The 18,264-nt window shown below is 35.8% G+C and overlaps 1 protein-coding gene across 1 annotated transcript in view; it reads left to right on the top strand.

Moving 5' to 3' along the window:
- The window catches only part of CSMD3 (CUB and Sushi multiple domains 3), a 1,224,761-nt gene that overhangs the window by 758,443 nt on the left and 448,054 nt on the right, over positions 1-18,264 (top strand). The window contains exons 15-16 of the mRNA XM_015145899.3: positions 2,206-2,532; positions 5,318-5,512. Coding sequence (XP_015001385.2) covers positions 2,206-2,532; positions 5,318-5,512 — 522 coding nt within the window. The remainder of the gene's footprint in view (positions 1-2,205; positions 2,533-5,317; positions 5,513-18,264) is intronic.

The following is an 18,264-nucleotide window of genomic DNA, read 5'->3' as shown; positions in this document are numbered from 1 at the left end:
AGGCAGGAAAGAGTGTGAAGAGGGAATAGGAGTAAGTATGTGTGCACCCATTTTGGAAGTGGTAGGAAACTGGGGTGCCTTAACTTTTCAGGATAAGTTAGAATAAAATATGTTTTTCCCTTAAATATGAAATATGATGATTTTTTGATGCGATTTCAAATTTTTATGGGGGCAGAAGAAAAAAAAAAATCAAGCCGAACACATCTGCAATCTGAATTCAATCAATGACTGTCAGTTTGCAAGCTTTAGTTTAACTCATAAAATTATGCAGAAAAAATAGATTTAAAGTGCAAAATATTTTTGAATGATAAAATGGTAAAAGTTATATAGAGAGATTATCTATCGGTAGATGCAGCTATACCTGTGGTTTCATATTTGTGTAGATAAAGAAATAGATATTGGTGTAATGTCTGAATGTTAATAAAATATATGACCCTAAAAGATTGTAAGAAATGCAAACAATTATTTCAATATTCAAATTAAAAATAATGTATGCCAAAATATTATTAAAATAAAATAATGAGAAACTTTTATGCATATTATAAAGTAAGAGATCATAATCTTAAATGATTAGATTTATGAGCAGATAATTTTTTAAAAGATAATAAAAATGTCTAATAAAAGTAAGAAATCTTCAACTTCTCTAGTAGTCAATAAATGCAAGTTAAGACAATGAGTTATCACTTTTCTTTTCAATGGAGGAAAAGGAAAATAATCACAATATTTTATACTGGTACAGGTGTTATATTCTTTGATATTTCCATTATTTTTCAATAATGTTGAAATAACTTTTTAAATCAGAAATTTAGCAAAATGTTTTGAGACTAAAATTCATATCCTTTGTCATACTAAGTACTTTTTTTTGAAAATGTATACCAAAGAAATAATGAACAAAGAAACCTTTCTTCAAGAATATAGTCAGTGTTATTTATATTGCAAAAATTTTTAAATACAATTTTAAATGTCAAACACTAGAAGAAAAGTTAATGTCCATATGTCCATATAAATTAATGGGGTGAGAGTTTTAACTAATAACTATAAATTTTGCTTAAAAACTTGACTTGAAAATCTCACATATTAAGTATAAGGAAAACATAATTTAGTACAAAATGTAGGAAATTCAGTTTTTTAAAAAATATGTAATAATAGGCCAGGCTTGGTAGCTCATGCCTGTAATCCCAGCACTTTGGGAGGCCGAGGTGGGTGGATCACTTGAGGACAGGGGTTCGAGACCAGCCTGACCAACATGACGAAACCCCATCTCTAATAAAAATACAAAAATTAGCTGGGCGTGACGGGCGTGCCTGTAATCCCAGCTACTAGGGAAGCTGAGGTGGGAGAATGGCTTGAACCCGGAAGGTGGAGGTTGCAGTGATCCTAGATGGCGCCATTGCACTCCAGCCTGCGCGACAAAATGAGACTCTGCCTCTGAAAACAAACAAACAAAATGTAATGAAAACTTTGGAAGATAATATATCGACACTTAAACTTTGATTTTCTTTGAGTAGTATATCATTTTCTTTTCTGTTTCTTTATTTTTCCTCTGCTTTCTAAATGTTCTATGTGAACTTTCAAATCAGATGTTTTAAAAGTTAAAAAACTGGAGGAGAAAGACGACTTCATTTTAGTGTGATGCAAGAGCTCTCATTTAGTTGTTCTTCAGGTTTTAGCCACTAATAATGTCTGTTATAGAAGTTAATTTATCTCTTTATTTGTGTGGTAAACTATCAGAGCATCCACTGCCACCATAGAAATGAAACTCACACATTGATAACCACTACCTTGAGTATTTTCTGAGCCACCGGATTCTTGTTCTGTTAATATCTACTTAATAATATTTATCTTCAATCATTTCAAGAACCTTATTCCTTTCTATGGGAACTTCCATATATTTCTTCATTTTTTAAACACTGAAATGAACACTTTGCACAGTCTAACATAAGCAAGATATGTGTCAAAAAATTGCTATTATTCCAATTACATTTTTTTGCATTAAAGGTAGAGCCTTAGGTTTATCCAAAGTACTAGTTGCCTTTTTCAATATGTAAAAAATGGTAACCTTTTTGTTCTGTTTTATAATTTACATAATTTAATATTATCTTATTATACTGCTAATTGATTATCATAATTGTAGAATATGAGAAAATAAGGTGAAATATTATTTTTGAATATTTATCATATTTTATAATCTTCCTATTTCACCAGTTCCCTGCCTCTCTAACTTTACTGCACCAATGGGAACAGTTCTTTCTCCTGATTACCCAGAAGGGTATGGAAATAATTTAAATTGCATCTGGACGATAATCTCTGATCCAGGGAGCCGGATACATCTTTCTTTCAATGATTTTGATCTGGAATCCCAGTTTGATTTCCTTGCTGTGAAAGATGGTGACTCTCCAGATTCCCCAATTCTTGGAACCTTTACTGGGGCTGAGGTGCCTTCCCATCTTACTAGTAATAGTCACATACTGCGATTAGAATTTCAGGCTGACCACTCTATGTCAGGACGTGGCTTTAACATCACTTACAACAGTAAGTTTCTGTTTCTGTTTTTTTCCCATATAATATATTTCTATAAATTTGAGTTGAAAAGTGATCATGCATGTTGGTTCTCTTGTTTCCTAGTTAAGAAAATTTGTAAAAGCTGTAAATCTCATTGTGCCAAAGTTGATCATTTCTTCCTTCATTTCCAATCACATTTTACTCCTTATTATTACTATTATTATGATTATTAATACATTTCTTTCTTTGTGAGAGGTCCAATATCAAGGAAATATGTTTCAAATATTGTTTTTATATAAGACAATATATTTATAATTGTTATATCAGCCAACATATTTATATCTTAGCATAAACTCAAACCTATTATAGATCAAGTACTTTGCTATTTGTATGCAACGTGAAAGAGAAATAGAGTTTCCCTTGAAGATATTCATGCACCAATAGATGTTAAACAACTAATAATGGCATAGAATTAAAATTCCAAAGAAGAAATCACGTGACTACAGTAGCATCATAGAAAAGGAAGTAATGACCTTTGAATCTTAGTTTTGTTTTAGGTTTTATAACTGAGCCACAATACTCACATTAGTAAAACCACAGTGGATTGCTATAAAGAATAAATTAGGTGATGCATGTGAATAATTTAGCACAAAGTACATATTACCTAGTAAAAGCTTAATAAACATTAGCCATTATTGTTTAGTTGGTTTTTGAACAATAATCTTGACATTTTGTGTTACTGTGTGAGATGTTGAATATTATTTATCTGCAAAAATGTTTATAATTCTAGAAAAAAAGATGAATCACATAAAAAAGAAAAAAATTTAGTAGATTAATAATACTTACATACTAATGCCTCTGTTTGCAAATATTATACCCGAAACCATAGAATACTAGTAATTTTTATTGCTTTTCCTTGAAGCTTTTACACTGTGTCAGACCAATTGGATGAGTTAATATTTAAGTGTCACATAATAATAGGATTTAGTTTCCAGCTCTTCCTGTTGCTTTATAGAAAGAATTTCACATCTCACTCCCATCCTCACCTATTCAACTTTAAGCTTTGGCAGGTAGTAACAAAGTATAGTTGTTGTATTTTCAAAGCGACACTAGTGGTGAATAGTGTAACTGTAAGTTGTAAACATGTAATTGCCTATTATCAAAGTTAAATTAGTGGTGAAGTGTGTCATAGAAACTTGTTGTATAAAAAGACTGCTTTATCTGAGAATCTTTTAAAAATATTTCATGTACATGTCTAAAGACAGATATGTATATGCATCTATCTATCTGTAATTTTTATTTTGTCTTAAATAAACAATATTATTACCTTTAATGTTGATAGTTTTTCAGGGTATTATGGAACTAGTTCTCCCTGTTCCTGGTTCTGTTCTATAGTAAATAATCAATAATGTGAAATTTATTTTATTTAACGCTTACTAATCAGATTCATTTTTTCTGAAAAAATGTCAATCAGGTACTCTATATTAGAGTCGCACTGCTTAATTAAAATTGAGTTTTTAAAATTACAAAATAAAATAATAATTGGAAATATGTATACATGCAAAACATATTTTATGTATTCTAAAACTTACCTTAATATTATTTTGCACTGTTTCATTCAAAATAAGGAGAACAGATAGTAAAATTATACAATTTATAACCAGCATCAAAGTGATGATTAGTGAGAAAATATAAAATAACTGCCTGTACTAATGCAGTATAAATATAATAAATTATAAGCATCTCATAAAATATATTTTACACATTTAGACTTTGCTACTTTAAATATTATTCCATTTATATTATAATACATTAAAATTTTATAATATACAATTGGTCACTCAGATGAACACAGAGAAAAATTTGGATTGTTCATGTAATCTATAATCTATGAAAAATTCAAATAAACACATTTTTATTATACTCCTGCTCTTTGCTGTAATTTAGCCAAATATAAACTGTGAGAGAAACAAGGTAGAATAAGATAGTGGCCCTGAACTCAAGAACTCATGTTCTCCTGAGAGATGTGAGACAGATAACCCAAGATACAATAGGTTGTTGAGAAAAAATTAAAAACCAGTCCAGGGAATACATTTCAATCCTATCAAGTCCTATTTCTATGACCTTAGGCAAGCGACTTAACTTTTCCTGAGTCTAACATTACTCTTTTGAATAGATGGCAATACTTTCCTCATCTAAATATTAAATGAGATAATAACATATCACAGTGCCTAGAACATGATAATTGCAAAAGAATTAACTCTCTTCCCTTTTCACAGATGGCAGAAAATAAATGTCATGGAAAATTATTTTTAAAAATTGTAAAACTTTCATACTAGATTGAGACATTTCACTTTATTTCTCACTGTGAAACTCACTCTCTCTCTATTTCCAGTTGGAAATAGACAAAAATAAAGAAAAATTTCTGAAGGGGTTTGGTCAATTGCTTTGCATTTTAATTAGTTGAAATTCTGACCAGCTTATACTGGAAATATTTGCATATTCTTAGCTAGTCTCATGGTCTCCAGAAATAAGCAGAAATAATTCTATTTTGAAATTTTATAATTTTAGAGTATAATTCGTATTTTAAAAAATCACATTTATTGTACATCACAGGCAAACAAGTATGGTCAGAGGAGAACCTCAAATTTAAAGCAAATAAATAAAAACTTGTGTAGAAATAAACACAACCTTTTAAAACATCTGTCTCTCTCTCTCTTTTTTTTTTTTTTTTTTTTTTTAACCCAAAATATAGAAAGATCTCTCTCTGGCTAATGTTGTATGTGTGTATTTTTCTTTGCATATTATTCTAAAGCATTTGGACATAATGAATGCCCTGATCCTGGAATACCAATCAATGCACGGCGGTTTGGGGACAACTTTCAATTAGGAAGTTCAATTTCAGTAATTTGTGAAGAAGGATTTATTAAAACCCAGGGAACAGAAACAATTACATGTATTCTGATGGATGGAAAAGTAATGTGGAGTGGACCAATTCCAAAATGTGGAGGTAAGTGTAGTGTGGAGTGAGAAGTAGAACCTCATCATCATTATGCACAAGAAACCGCAACAGGAAACACATTATCCTACCAGGACTGTCATAATCATTACCTTAAAACATTTCTTTGTATTCTATATTAAACATATGTTGTTCAGGAAATTACACTTTTAATTTTTCATATTGAAATAAATTTTTAGAAATCTTTTAGAAGCTTTCTTTTAAAAAAAGCTCTTATTAAAAGATACACATTAATAAATGGTAAATATTGGTCACATGTGTAAACCCTCTTTAGTATACTTCAAAGTTATAGTTTAATACACTTTATAGTTTCCATTCATTTTTTTCTTGGTATTTTAGCTATTCATGGTACACACTAATTTTCAAAAATGTGTTAATAATGATCAATTATCATAAAAATTATCATAAATACATTTATGCTAAAACAGTCATTTATTTAAAATATATGATTTTTGAAAGCATCTTTTGCTAATCTTTTTCAGTTTTTATTTTTCCAATTAAATGTATTTAACAAGGTTCAGGGCATATGTGTGTGTGTGTGTGTTTGTGTGTGATATATGTATGATCTTTGGAATTATTATTATTATCATTATTATTATTATTTTTAAACCGATTCTCACTCTGTTGCCCAGACTGGAGTGCAAAGGTGCAATCTCAGCTCACTGCAACCTCTGCCTCCTAGGTTCAAGCAATTCTCCTGCCTCAGTCTCCAGAATAGATGGGATTACAGGTGCTTGCCACCGTGCCTGGCTAATTTTTTGTATTTTTAGTAGAGACACGGTTTTACCATGTTGGCCAGGCTAGTCTCAAACTCTTGGTATCAAGTGATCTGCCTGCCTCAGCCTCCCAAAGTGCTGGGATTACAGGAATGAGCCACTGTGCCTGGCCTGTTTTTGTATATATACACTCATATAAAATCTCAAATTATGTTGGTAAGAAGGAAGGATGATCATAATTAAAAATAAAACACATCAATTATACAGTATATAAATTTAGAATCTACTGAAATGAGGCACCTTTATTTAGATTTGCCATAGGAGAGTTAACATTCTAAGTTTTAATTTCTCCTTCCACTATAGTATCTAATAATACATATCTATTTTATTAAAAAGATATAAATGTGCTGGGCACGGTGGCTCACGCCTGTAATCCCAGCACTTTAAGAGTCCGAGGCGGGTGGATCAAGAGGTCAGGAGATCGAGACCATCCTGGCCAACATGGCAAAACCCCATCTCTGCTAAAATACAAAAAAAAAAAAAAAAATTAGCTGGGCTTGGTGGCACGCGCCTGTAGCCACAGCTACTCAGGAGGCTGAGACAGGGGAATCACTTGAAACTGGGAGGCGGAGCTTGCAGTGAGCCGAGATTGTGCCACCGCACTCCAGCCTGGCGATAGAGCGAGACTCCCACTAAAAAAAAAAAAAAAAAGAAAAGAAAAAAAGAAAAAGAAAAAAAAGATTTTAAATGAACTTTTACTAAGAAATAGATGAACTATAACTGTATAACACTCTTTAGTAGATTGCCATATGGTAATTGATTATTTTAAAAGTAGTTTCTTTTTCTTATTTTCCAAGTTTTTCTTCTTACCTGTCTGCAAACTGACTAGCTGGTACATTAAGAATATTTAATACGTAGTTTTCCAAAGTATAGCAGATGTAATTGAAGCATTACCTATATATTGCTGACTTTCATTGGATTGAACATTTTCATAATGCCTCATAATGAAGTAATCCCAGACCATGTAATTATGTTTTCCTAGTGGCCTCTTCAATTAACGCTTTTCTCCTTTTTACTTCTAATTGCTTTCTCATTTGTAATATCAGGGGGGCAGAACACGATGACTTTAGTGTTCCTTTTCAAACTTCAAATAGTACGAGTTCAGCAGGGGCTACTCTGTCAATAATTATGACTATGATGTTATTTTAAAAACATAGTGGATTTGCATAATAATGGACTAAGGTAAAAAGGGAAAATGGATTGTATGGATAGTAATACTTCGTTTTTCCATCATTCATTTTGCCGGAGCTCACCCATTTTTTTAACATAGTTTTTGATCCAGCCTTGGGGAACCAGTAAGAAAAATCTACATTAGCATTTTTGTTTGTTTGTTTTGAGACAGAGTTTTGCTCTTGTCGCCCAGGCTGGAGAGCAGTGGCACCATCTCTGCTCACTGCAACCTCTGCCGCCTGGGTTCAAGAGATTCTTGTGCCTCAGACTCCTGAGAAGCTGGGCCTATAGGTGCGCACCAAAATGCCCGTCTAATTTTTTTGTATACTTAGTAGAAACTGGGTTTCTCCATGTTGGCCAGGCTGGTCTTGAACTACTGACCTCTAGTGATCCGCCTGCCTCGGCCTCCAAAAGTGCTGGGATCACAAGCGTGAGCCACCGCTCCCTGCAGCCACACATTAGTATTTGAAGGAATAGTAGGAAATGGGAGAAAAGTGTGTTTCAGGCAAAAGGAATAGAGCCAGTTCAGTGTGACTGCAGTGGAGGACAGAGTGGGTTGGATCTGATGAAAGACTAGAGAAGTCCAGAGCATTAGACACTTTGTAAATAATGCTAAGTAGCCCCAAAGTTACCCTGGGGCTGATCGGATGCCATTGCAGCTGGGAAATGACACTGTCTGAGCCTCACCCTCCCCTGCACTGAAATTTGTTTTAAATCTCAGTGGACACATACAGAGACCACTTCTAGGTAATTTTTGAATTTTGTTGGATCCTTGTTTGCCTAATTTGGGTATTGGTTTCAGAGTTGCTTGGTGCCTAGCTTCGTGGTGGAGGTAAAAGTAATTAGTAATATCAATCAATAATTTAATTGATTGATTACTTAGATAGAGCAATTTCAGGGAGATTTTTACTATCTGTGAAAAACAGCTGGAAACCATCATTCTTAGCAAACTATCACAAGAACAGAAAACCAAACACCGCATGTTCTCACTCATAGGTGGGAACTGAACAATGAGATCACTTGGACTTGGGAAGGGGAACATCACACACCGGGGCCTATCATGGGGAGGGGGGGAGAGGGGAGGGATTGCATTGGGAGTTATACCTGATGTAAATGACGAGTTGATGGGTGCTGACGAGTTGATGGGTGCAGCACACCAACATGGCACAAGTATACATATGTAACAAACCTGCACGTTATACACATGTACCCTAGAACTTAAAGTATAATAATAATAATAATAAAGAAAAAAGAAAAAAGAAAAAAAGAAAAATAAAAACAAATGGCATTTAACTTTTAAAAATAAATAAGATAAAATATTCAGAACTGTAACTTGACAAAGGCCAATGAGCCCTCCGCACATCCCAAAGAGAACCTTTATGAAGTTTCTGACGGACACGAATTGTTTTTCTCTATGTGTGAGTGAAATTACACACAATTGGCTCACCTGCCTGTTTGTGGACCCAGTAGCAAGGTGGAAACATCACTAAGGATGAGGTTGGAGCCAAGGAAGGCAGAACTGGAGTGGGCCAGAAGCAATCTTAGGGTGGCCTTTGCCAGGTTACTACTCTATGCCAAACCACCCTCTGAGCCAGTTTCCTCCCAAAAAAGCAGACTGTTGTCAACTCTATAACTAACTCAGGTGGGTTTGATTTCTTAGCCTCTAATTAAGATTTGTATTGATTTCCTTTGGTTTTGCCTAAATTCTACTTAGGTACTAATAATGAAAGTCTGAGACTAGCTGACGAAATCTTATTTTTATTTTTCCTAAATTTAAAAAAAAAAAAAAAACCTTCCCCATCGCCCCACCATTCCTGAAACTTCCAGAGCCACTCCCACTTACATAGAGAGCTATGGTTGGGAGCCTACTTCTCCTGTCTCCTTTTTTCTCTAGACAGTCTGTATTTTCAAAGATAAAAATTTGCGTATTCCACTTAAAGCTTCAATCCACTTAAAGATTACCACCATCCCCAACTCCTTTGTATCATAAGTGTCTAAAAGTTTAGGCATATTGGCAAATTTGTGATCCACCAATGTCAATCAGTCCTCAAACTGATGAACCAATCAGTCCCTAAAACTTTGGGAAATCTTTGAGAATAGTTAAAGAAACTTTCATCTGCCATAGTCCTTGAATAAGGATTGTCAGACCAAAAGGGAGAAATATCATAATATGTTGCAGATTTATGATCCCACATTTCAGGTAACTTAAATATAATTATTTAACATAATTTGGTTATACATTTTATTCACTGACCTGAAGTTCAACACTGATGCATTAACTATAAGGATAGATTGGGACTTTCTGAAAATTTCAACTCATTTCTCTAGAACGAATTTTCGCCATAAAGAAGAAAGATTAGTTGCCTTTTAAGGCCTTATGAGCTTTCAGTTCTGCTAATGGAAAACAAAATACGTTACTGTAATCAGCATTGCAGTTATTTCACACTGAATTCCACAAACTGTCATCTTAACTTGGTTTAATGGCAAGCAATGACTCCTTCACCGACACTGAGACAGTAGCCTGAATATATCTGGCTCTCCCTAGGGCCAGTCTCTTCATGGCATCTTCTTCAAAGAAACATTCTAAAGCCCTGAAGAACTGTGTAGACGATTGTTGTAGACCTCCTTTAATGAGTTGACCCGGGATTTTCATAATGTATCACACAGAAAGCTTTCTAAAAATCCTCTTCCTCTCTCTTCACCAGTGTCCCACTCATAGCAGCTGCTTAAACTACTGTCCTCCCTTCACAACACAGCTTCCCTCACGATCATTTATTTTACTATTCTGCACAGTCCAGGCCCTTTTTGGATATCTTGTGAGCCTCCTCACTAAGTTCAGCCCTCTTCAAGTACAGTTTTCTTGCTTCCTTCTTGGAATTGCTTTTTTTCATACCCTAAATCTACCTTTAAATTTCTTGTAATATTATCAGAATTTCAGGGACCTCTGAGGACATCATAAAGCTCATCTGTATCATAACCTTGAAAGTTCTTTCTACCAGCCTAAGTGTAAGGAAGTTTGGAAATGGGACACAACATAATTGTATTTCTTTTTTTTTTTTGAGATGGAGTTTCGCTCTTGTTGCCCAGGCTAGAGTACAATGGTGCAATCTTGGCTCAGCGGCGGAACCTCCACTTCCCGGGTTCTAGCAATTTCCTGCCTCAGCCTCCCAAGTAGCTGGGATAACAGGCATGCACCAGCATGCCCAGCTAATTTTTTTGTATTTTTAGTAGAGACGGGATTTCACAATGTTGGTCAGGCTGGTCTTGAACTCCCGACCTTAGTTGATCCGCCCACTTCGACCTCCCGAAGTGCTGGGATTACAGGTGTGAGCCACCACACTCGGCCAAATTTCAATTTTATTTCTCCACTTAAGCATGTGTATGTGTGTCTCCTGAAATATGAGTAAGACAGTCCATTTTATTTTCTTTTTTTGAGATGGAGTCTCAGACTCTGTCACCCAGACTCGCATGCAGTGGCATAATTTTGACTCACTGCTACCTCCACCTCCCAGGTTCAAGCAATTCTACTGCCTCAGCTTCCTGAGTAGTTGGGACTACAGGTGTGCGCCACCATGCCCAGCTAATTTTTATGTTTTTAGTAGAGATGGGGTTTCATCATGTTGGCCAGGATTGGTCTTGAACTCCTAACCTCAGATGATCTACCTGTCTCAGCTTCCCAAAGTGCTAGGATTACAGGTGTGAGCCACTGTGCCTAGCTAAGATAGTACTTTCACTTAATTCTTTCAAGGGAACATCACACAACGGAATTCCCTTTACTGTACTAGGCAATGCAAACTGGAACCATCCTTGACCCACAAAATTCCCAAATCCTGTAATCATCCAGTAAAATCCCACAGAATTCCTTGTCACTGGAATTTTCCTTGTGACCAGTACTGCTATACAGAAGGCAAATTTTAAGAGTAATATTTGACTCAGCAGAGGGATTTTCCTGTTGGTATTTGGGAAACTCACTCATCTCTGCCCACCTAAATCTGACCATCTAAGGGCCAACCAACTCCAAGGGCTTGAGACTGTCTGCCTGCCTCACTGTCTGTCAAAAGGTATCTGCTTTGTTGTTTCTACCTCAAATGATCTAAGCATCATTACTTGGCTTTCTTTCTTAAATATAGCCATAATTAATTTATTTTTTCTCAGTTCTGATTTGCTTTACCAGATTCTTGAAATCAGTTTGTAAAGAAGAGTGTCTGTGATTATTTGGTAAATTAGCTATAGGTAATTCTGCCATGATCTTGTTGCAGGTACTTTTGATTTTCCAATTTTTTAATACTTTTTCCTAGTAGGAATCTTGCTTTTAATTTGTTCTGTGAGTTTAACACACAGCCAGAAAATGTCTTTCCAAAACTTTTACTCAACTCAACTTCATCTAGATATTTATCTTCTCTAGGATGATGAAGCCAACTGCCACTAGACTAGATGTAGTTTTGGTGAGTCTGAGTCTACAGATAGCACCTAATGCCCAATGCCACAGATTAGGAATCATAATCTCAAATGCTTACAGGAGCAAGGAAGTAACAGAAATGAATTAGATGGGCTAAAGGAAGCAGGCTACTCTCCCAAGGGACACGTGTGTTTTCCCACTTTTTATACAGACATAGTTATAGATAAATATTTCTGTGCTTAAAAACAATACAAATAATACAAAAATAGTATTATTGACAGCTGAGAGCAATGTTTCCACTAGCTTACACAATACCTTCATGGACATTAGAAAAGGACAGCAATCAATCCATTGTGCTAGGCCAGTGAAGCAGTTTAGAAACCATATATTGGACAGCAAACTCTATTCCTTCTAAGAAAGCACACCAATGTCTCCATAAATTGAGTATCCTTTGGGGCCACTTAAGAATCATTTTGCAAAGTAGTTATTTCATGAGGAAGTTTCTTGAGTTACTCTTTTTTGTTGTGAAGCTGTGTAACACTGTTTAAGTCCGATCCTCTAGCAACTAGAGTCTAACTGGAACATCCTATCTTGAATTGTGCATTCTCCCCCAAATGATCATTTCAAATTCAAAGAGCTCTCTGCAATATCCTTTTGGCTTTGCATTGATATTCCCCTCATGTCTTATCCTATTTTTACCATGAGACAGTACAATTTTGCTAATAATTTAGCTCTTAATGTGGCTCAGTTATCTAGTATGATTTGATTTCAGGCAGACTAAAGAACTATACCAAAGTTATTTAAGAAGCATTGATAAATAAGAGATTTTTACTTTGATTTTTTTTTTTTTTGAGTTAGGATGCAAGTGTTTTATACAATGAAGTAAACAGAAAGCTTCTCAAATATATTTCTAAGCCATCTTTTCCCCCTTCTCACCCACCGTTCAAGGTAGCTTGTAAAAATCATCACAATCATCATCATTATCCTTTATTTTCCTTTCTGTCTTCCCCCATGCTTACACACACAGTCCTCCCATCCCTGTTTTTCTTCTCTCCCTTCCTATTTTCCTTTCCAGGGCCCATGTCTTTGCTTACATGAATTCAGTCCCTCTGTCACACACATTATCCTCAATTTACCAGAAAATCCACTCCACTATACTCTGCACCCAAGAAAGATTCATTAATTCCATTCTAATGGTTTTCAGTTGAGATTCTATCTTCTTGGAAGCTTGGCGAATAAATTCTCCACCTTGTTATAAGAAATTATATACTGGTTTTGAAAACAAGAAGAGAGACAGCAAGTTTTTGACACATATTCTCAGCTGCTCTCTGAGTTGCATTTCTACTTTATAATGCCCGCTTCTGAATTTGCCAGTAACAAGCCAGCCAATGAATCCAAAAAGAACTTGAAAGAGATGCCAGGCCATGAGATGTAGTATAAAACAAGAAGGTTCTCTTTCTAAGTGTCAAGCAGTGATAACTAAGTCATCTTGAGTTTTCTGTTTTAAAAAACAAGACAGTTGGACATAAATTAATTCTCCTGTATTGCAGCCACAGAAGGAAACAGTTCCTGAATATAAAGATTTATTATTCATTGGTGAATCCTTTAAAACAAAATGCTACTGAACTATACTCATGTAGAGTGAAAGTTGAAAAGGATTTTATTGCAGAACAAAAATGAAAGATGCATTAATGTATTCATTATTTTGTTATAGAATCTGAAATTAATACCATTTTTGTTTTAAAATCAAATTTTCCTCAATAATTTAAAGTTATATAATTATTTAATTGTTTATGGAAAAGTAAGTTACACAAGTCTAAAAATTATGTTATTAACTTTTATTTTATTAAATATACTGCTCAGGCTCATTTTAGTCTCCCTTCCTGGTTTCTCCTCCTCTCTGTGATCTGTTTAAGTGCATGTCCCAGAGCTACATTTTGGATATTTTCTGCTCTCTATTTCATTCATTTCACTGGTGATTTTTCAATCAGTATCTAACTGTAAACAATATCTATATGGTGCTGTCTCTCAAATTTACATCTCTAGCCTGGTTCTCTGCCCTGAAATGTAGACTTATATCTTCAACTTCCTACTCCACATCTGCACTTAGGTGTTTAATAGGCATCTAAAACTTACCCTGTCCAAAACTGATCTGTCTCCCCACATCACTCTAAACCTGCTACTGTCACTCACTTTCTCCATTATTAATAGCAACTCCATTATTTCAGTCATTCAGGTCAAAATTCTTCAGTCTTTGTCTAATCTTTCCTGACTCCTTTCTTTCTGTCATAACCATAGATAATGCATCAGAAAAACTGGCTAGCTCTTCCTTTGAAATCATTCAAAACGCAAGTATTTCTTACTACCTCCACTGCTGACATCTTGATCCTAGCAACCTTTGTCTCTGGCTTTAATTAATCCGTAGCCTCCTAACTGCTCTCACTGCTTCTGTCTCTTCTTTCATTCAGTTCTATTCTCAACACAGCTGCCAAAGTGATATACCATTCTTCTCTAAAGATACTTGATCCCTGTGGTTTTTTCCTTCCTCGTCTTTTCCTTCCAGATCTCATGCAGATACTGAAATTTGTAGTTCAAATTAGAAATGGCTTGTTGTTCAGTCCACCTGTGCCCAACCATTAGTTTCTTCATAATTATTTCTCCTCTGAGTCTCAGAAGGCTCTGATGCATGTATGCTTTCTGCTTCTCTCATCCTTTTTGCCTGACTGACTCACATGCTCCCTACACTGTAGTCAGCAGTGCCCCCTTTGATCTAAAGCAATCTCCCTGACAAAAATGGAAATGAATATTGGCCTTCTGGATTACATGATCATGTTTTTGAATATGATTAGATGTAATACATTCATGGGGCTGCTTTATAGATAAAGGAGATTACATTTAGTGAAATACATTAGAAGAGTCTGATGAATGCTATTGCCTCAAAGTTGATGATTTAACTAAGATGCTGGGTTAAGACAGGCAAAGTTGCCTCTTTCTTGTGGACACTAGAAACAATTTTGAACATTGTTATATTTGCAGCCCTCCTGACAAGGAAAACAATAGGAATAAATGTGTGACTAACAAAGTGGAGAACTAAATTTTCGTGCTGCTTTTGCTTTGGCAACTTAGGTCTCCGGTGAAGAAGAAAAATTTATCTATATTCCTCTTCATGAAAATTTGAGGACGAGACACCCATCCAGAGCTTAAGTGGGTTCTAGCTGATTCTTTTATCACAATCATAACCTCTGCCATCCTACTTCCAATGTATTAAGCAGCAAAAGCTAGGGAGATCTATATATCTTTATCTAATCTATATATCTATCTCTATCATCCATCTATCTACAACTGTTCGAATCATAAGTTGTTTGTTTTTTCATTCTTCTTAGAGGAAGGAAAGTGCTAGTCTCCTTATCTTCAAGCCAAATTGAGGGAAAAAGCTGCAAGAGAATCCCTTACAGAGAATGGAGATGTTTGTGTGAAAGAGAATTCTCAGGTGGATATTTGCTTATACAATGGACTTGCTGATCTACATTCTATGCCTGTTGAACAAGAGAAAAGAAGTTGGTGAAAAGCTGGCAGGTTGGAGAGAGGGACAGCCGTTTAGTTCCAACAGTTTGGTTAGTCAATGATGTAAGTTTCCTATGCATCAAATGAATACCAAAGACATTACTCAGACTTGGCCACAGGAAAAGACAATCCAACATAGTTATAGGGTATACTGCCAGGGATGGGAGCAGACAAGCAACTACAAAAGGTTGAGCTTCTCTTTTATCAGGGGATTGTGCAGTGACAAGCAATTCTCCTCACTCTTGGCCTTTGCAAACAATTCATTTGTTCTCATTGGAGAATCAACATTTTCCATACCTGACAAAATGGAGGCACCAGTGACCAGACAAAAGTTTTCAAGGAAAGCAGTAACTTCCAGGAAAGGGCTGTGATAGCATAATCTACCTCATTCCAGCCCTAACTCACCACAGGAAACAGGATCTAAAGGTAAAAGGAAGAGAACAAGATATGAAATAAATGATAATACCTTCTCCAAGTGCTAAAGTAAGTAGAGGAATGAATCTGAAAGTGCTGGCATTCCTTTAGCATGCTCCTCCCCATCCTCCAAGTCTCTCTGGCCACTACTCAGAGGCCCCTTGGGTGAGTGAATGGAGAGAAAGAGATAAGAGTTTTAAATTGAACTGGACCAAGTTTTTAAATACTAGAAGTGATAAGAAAACTAGAGTCTCTGCTTAACATGCTCTTTGAGGACAGAAAGAGATTTGGCAGTGTGTGTTTTAAGGCAGTAATTAGAAAAAAAAAAAGTCTTCTGTTTTTGCTTCACCAGCTTTAGAATGTTCTATAAAATGCTTACTCAAGCAAGAACTCCCTTGCCCTCAGCACAGAACTCCCTGCATAGCTGTGGCTTATGCTCCTTCCTACTCCCTAATGGGATATCTAAGAGAATTCTTTGAATGATTAGGATGGGACTGAAGACCCAGGAGAACTGTTTGGAGACAAGGCTGGACTTGCATGCCTGATGAACTTTCCCTTTGAGGATAGGAGGTTCTCTCTTGAATCTCAATTAGTTTCAGAGGAAAGGAAGCCATTCTCATTCACAGACATTACATTCTTTTTAGAGAGAGTTCTTTTGAGAAAGCAATTAGAGTAACAATTTGATACATAGATCAGAATTGATTTGTGGTTCTTATAAACAGATATGTATTCACACATTTATATATATATATATAGAGAGAGAGAGAGCTCTCCTTTAGTTAAGTATTTAGATGTTACTAAATTCTAAATCTCCTGGAGGACTAGTATAGAATAATCTAATCTAATAGCCATTGGCAGGATTTTGCTTCTAAACTTTGTGGAGCTGGGTATGGGGAGGGATAGTACTTATGGAAATGGACTCTTTTGGCTCTTTAATTATCATGTTTCTGTCTTTCTCTTCTTATCCTAGATACATACCTGACTTGTTCCCTGTAATTTTTTTTGAACCACCTTGCGGTGTGCTGAGGTTTGAGAGAGCTGGTGATTACTTACCACACACCTATAACCATAAAGCATTTTTTTTTTTTAAAGGAACAAAATGGAACTGTCGTTGTCTGATTGTCCTTGAGTTGGCATCTAGATTTTATCAGGCACAACTCCACAGAAGGGCTGTTATCAGACGAAATGCTACAATGTTCACCTCTTTAATTCACCTGTGGCAAAATCCCTGTGATCAAAACCTAGCTCAGCTCATGGTCCCCAACTTCCTTCTGAGCACCTAAGTACCACTTCTCAGATGAATGAGCATCTCCTGCTGTGGAGTATCAGCACTCCTTAGCATTTTTATTCAAGAGAATTTTATCAGAATGCAGTCTGAAGCACTTCTGATTCTTTCATCCAGGTCTTAAAACACAGTGGGTTCTTTGAATGTATCCTTTTCTCTTAAAGTAACACAAAATTGAGCCAGCCCTCCAACTCCCATTAATTTATAACAGACGTTCTTCAGGCCTTAGAAAAATAAAGCTAGATAAATGAATTATGTCGACTTTATATATCACATTGTTGTTTTTATTGCTACAAAAAGGAGAATTAAAGGCAACAACCTATATTTCACTAAAATATCCAAATAACTTCCTCATCCCGGAAAACTGAGAGATTAACCAAGGGAGTCTTGCAGCCACAGAACACCCACATCCCTTAAATTTCCTGTGTGGTCCACATACCTAATCAATAAAAGGACCTGAGGGATCAGGTGCGGGTTTTGTCAACCATGCAGATTTTTGGGTCCCGTCTTACAACTATTAGAAGTACAGCACAGGAATCTGCGTGTGTGTGTGTGTGTTTTTTTTTTTTTTTTTTTTAAGATGGAGTCTTGCTCTATTGCCCAGGCTGGAGTGCAGTGGCGTGATCTCGGCTCACTGCAAGCTCCGCCTCGCGGGTTCACGCCATTCTTCTGCCTCAACCTCCCAAGTAGCTGGGACTACAGTCGCCCGCCACCGTGCCCGGCTAAAGTTTTGTATTTTTTAGTAGAGACAGGATTTCACCATGTTAGCCAGGATGACCTCGTGATCCACCCGTCTCGATCTCCCAAAGGAATCTGCATTTTAACAAGCTCAGTAGATGCCCACTAAAGTTTGAAAATCTTTGAAAGCAATAATTACTGCATATAACTAGAGGCCCCCACGAACTGCTCCTTCTTAGGCGTCCACTAACAATAAGTTGTAGTAACAAAGAATCACTTGACTTTTCCCTCACACAGATTAGTATTTTTTACTTCCTATCTCTGCCTATCTGTCCCCCTTCTGTTAAGCCTATTTTGCATGTATTCATTTTTTAATCTAAATTCTTCATCTTCAAACATCTCCTTCCGGGACTCTTTCCTAATGCCCCTGGCATAGTACCTGTCCCTGCCCTATATT

The sequence above is a fragment of the Macaca mulatta genome, chromosome 8 (genome assembly GCF_049350105.2).
Source record: "Macaca mulatta isolate MMU2019108-1 chromosome 8, T2T-MMU8v2.0, whole genome shotgun sequence".
In the NCBI taxonomy this organism is placed as follows: domain Eukaryota; kingdom Metazoa; phylum Chordata; class Mammalia; order Primates; family Cercopithecidae; genus Macaca; species Macaca mulatta.
This window is presented reverse-complemented; position numbering and strand designations above follow the sequence as displayed.